The sequence below is a fragment of the Gymnoscopelus microlampas genome (assembly GCF_963454915.1).
Source record: "Gymnoscopelus microlampas genome assembly, chromosome: 15".
Classification (NCBI taxonomy): domain Eukaryota; kingdom Metazoa; phylum Chordata; class Actinopteri; order Myctophiformes; family Myctophidae; genus Gymnoscopelus; species Gymnoscopelus microlampas.
In genome coordinates, this window is record NC_139952.1 from 40,105,808 (window position 1) to 40,108,307 (window position 2,500).

The window sequence follows — 2,500 nt, forward strand, 5'->3', positions numbered from 1 at the left end:
TATCTGTCAGGTATGCCCCACCCCCTGCCAACACTCTCTCTCGTATCATTGCCTCTCCTCCTCTCTCCGTCCTTTTGTCTCTTCTTCTTTGCCGCTATTCTTTAGCTGTTTGTTGTTCGCTATAGCTACTTAGTCTCGCGTAGCCAGAAAACTGTTCAGCAATCTCTGTTCGTCATTTCATTTAAAGTATCATTACATTTTATTTTAGAATTTCCATTTCTAATAAGCAGCAAGATATATATATACTTAGATTATTTTTATATATATTAGGACAAATTTGCGCGACTGTAAAGATGAAAAGGAAGCGGGGAAGGAGGTGTCACATCCGCTTTTATCCTCTGATCATTGCATAGTCTGGCTCGCGAGACTACTAATATCTCTCTCGCTCTCTCGCTCTCTTGCTCTCTCTCTCTCTCTCTCTCTCTCTCTCTCTCTCTCTCTCTTTCTTACTGTATCTTTCTCTACAGCATCATTTGTCGTCTGTCACTCTGTTTGTCAGCCTTATGGGTCTGTTGTCTTTAGTTAACCACTTTCAACTTGGCGTCCATATTTTGGGCATGTCGTTATAAGCAGAATTCACCAAATTGAACAACTAAAAACAAAAAAAACTAAACTTGGAAATTATGTCGATTATGTCGGTATACACATAAAGGGCGTGGCTCCAATGTGGATCTCGAACTGCATGTGATCGGCAAGGTTTCAGACGGAGTCATAAGAGCTAAAATAGCCGATCTACGGGTTCTACAACAAGTGACACGCTGTGAGCTTGTAGAGATCTGCTATTTTGGCTATTTGTCGTACAACAAAGTACATACGGCTTGAGTGGTTAATCTCCTTCCCTCGTTCTATTCTCTGCCTCCTCTCTGCTCATGATGTTGCCCCCAGTGTGCTCTCTCTCTGCCAGGTGTGTCTGTCTGTCTGTCTGTCTGTCTGTCTGTCTGTCTGTCTGTCTGTCTGTCTGTCTGTCTGTCTGTCTGTCTGTCTTTAGTGCTTGGCTGAGGACCGCTGTAACAACCAAACTCCCAAATTATTAAGGAATGCTTGCATGGTCACCTGTGTCACTCAAATGCCAATCTGGGAGCCCACTCGGTAAAAAAAAGGGGACAAAAGTGTTTTTATCTCCTTTGTTTTTACCTCTGGGGGCACCACCTCCTTTTTTGTGTAGAACAGGAACTCGGTTTGGCTCCTCTCCTTTCTTAGTCCACTTCCCCCCGGTTGCATCTGTGTGTATTCCTACTAACAACAACACTACATGCTTAAGGCAGTGGTGCTGACAGATTCTGCTCTTAGCAGAATCTGTCTGAGAGATTACTCAAATGCTCACAGGCACGCACACACACACACACACACACACACACAGACACACACACACACACACACACACACACACACACACACACACACACACACACACACACACACACACACACACACACACACACACACACACACACACACACACACACACACACACACACACACACACACACACACACACACACACACACACACCTCACTCTGGTGCTACAGTACTACTAGACATGCCACCGTGTGAGCTTCACCCCATGGTGTGTGTATCTGTGTGTAATGTTGTCACCATTCACTCACCCCCTCCAGAGGCCAACAACAAGCAGCTATGTCTGGCCTTATAAGCCCAGAAACCCTTATAACCACTACAAGGTAAGCAGAGCCCAAAAGATGTCTACTGCCGCAGTTTCCCCCATATCCGCCCCTTTTGCAAACCTTCCCTGCTGTGCATCTGATATAGTACACCGTCTTAATCCTCAGTGTTAATTGAAGTTGGAGTTTGTGAAGTGAGTAAAATTAACACCGAGGATTTTTACCGGGTTTGTAGATGCTTCAGTTCCACAAACTCTTCCTTGCATCTGAACTACGATCTTCAATCTAAATGTGGCAACTTCCCCCTGACTACTGCTGCTGCGCTCCCGGAGTCCCGTGATTAATTGCTTGTCACTGCTCACACGCCGCCAGCTTCCCGCGGAAACTCGCCGCTGAAGTGCTTACGAAGGGCTTCGGTGGACGAGTATCTTAAGCGGGGGGACTGGTCCTATACACCGTACAAATCCTCAGTGTTAAATTTATCGAACTCTGAGTGGTGTACAAATGTAACCAAATGGACCCGTAAGGGTCTATACAGTATGTACGCTACTCAGAGTCAAGTTAGCACTTCGGATTCTACAGTGTACCCTCTCCCGCATGTAGGCTACTGCCTCTCAAACGTGCACATATACTGTACACAACTGCCCCCCCCCCCCCCCCGGCTTTACCACACCCACCCACCCACCCATCCGCCCACCCTCGAAACTCTGTGAGGAAGCTTATAAGAGACTCCATTTTACCTCAGTGTCTTTGCCTCACACACTCTGCTGCTGCAGTCCGTAGGGCAGACATTTTGTTGCCAGTTCCCCCCGCTGCAATCTTTCAGACAGTTTCCTCCCCATTTCCCCTCCCCTACTGTGTGTGCATGTTTGTGCCAGCG

General features: G+C 46.8%; 1 protein-coding gene across 1 annotated transcript in view; it reads left to right on the forward strand.

Moving 5' to 3' along the window:
- The window catches only part of LOC311061794 (uncharacterized protein), a gene marked incomplete at both ends in the record, with an annotated part of 23,688 nt that overhangs the window by 14,635 nt on the left and 6,553 nt on the right, over positions 1–2,500 (forward strand). Inside the window, one exon of the mRNA XM_084080491.1 lies at positions 1–10. This exon is cut by the window's left edge and continues 156 nt beyond it. Within this exon, the coding sequence (XP_083936617.1) occupies positions 1–10 (10 nt within the window). The remainder of the gene's footprint in view (positions 11–2,500) is intronic.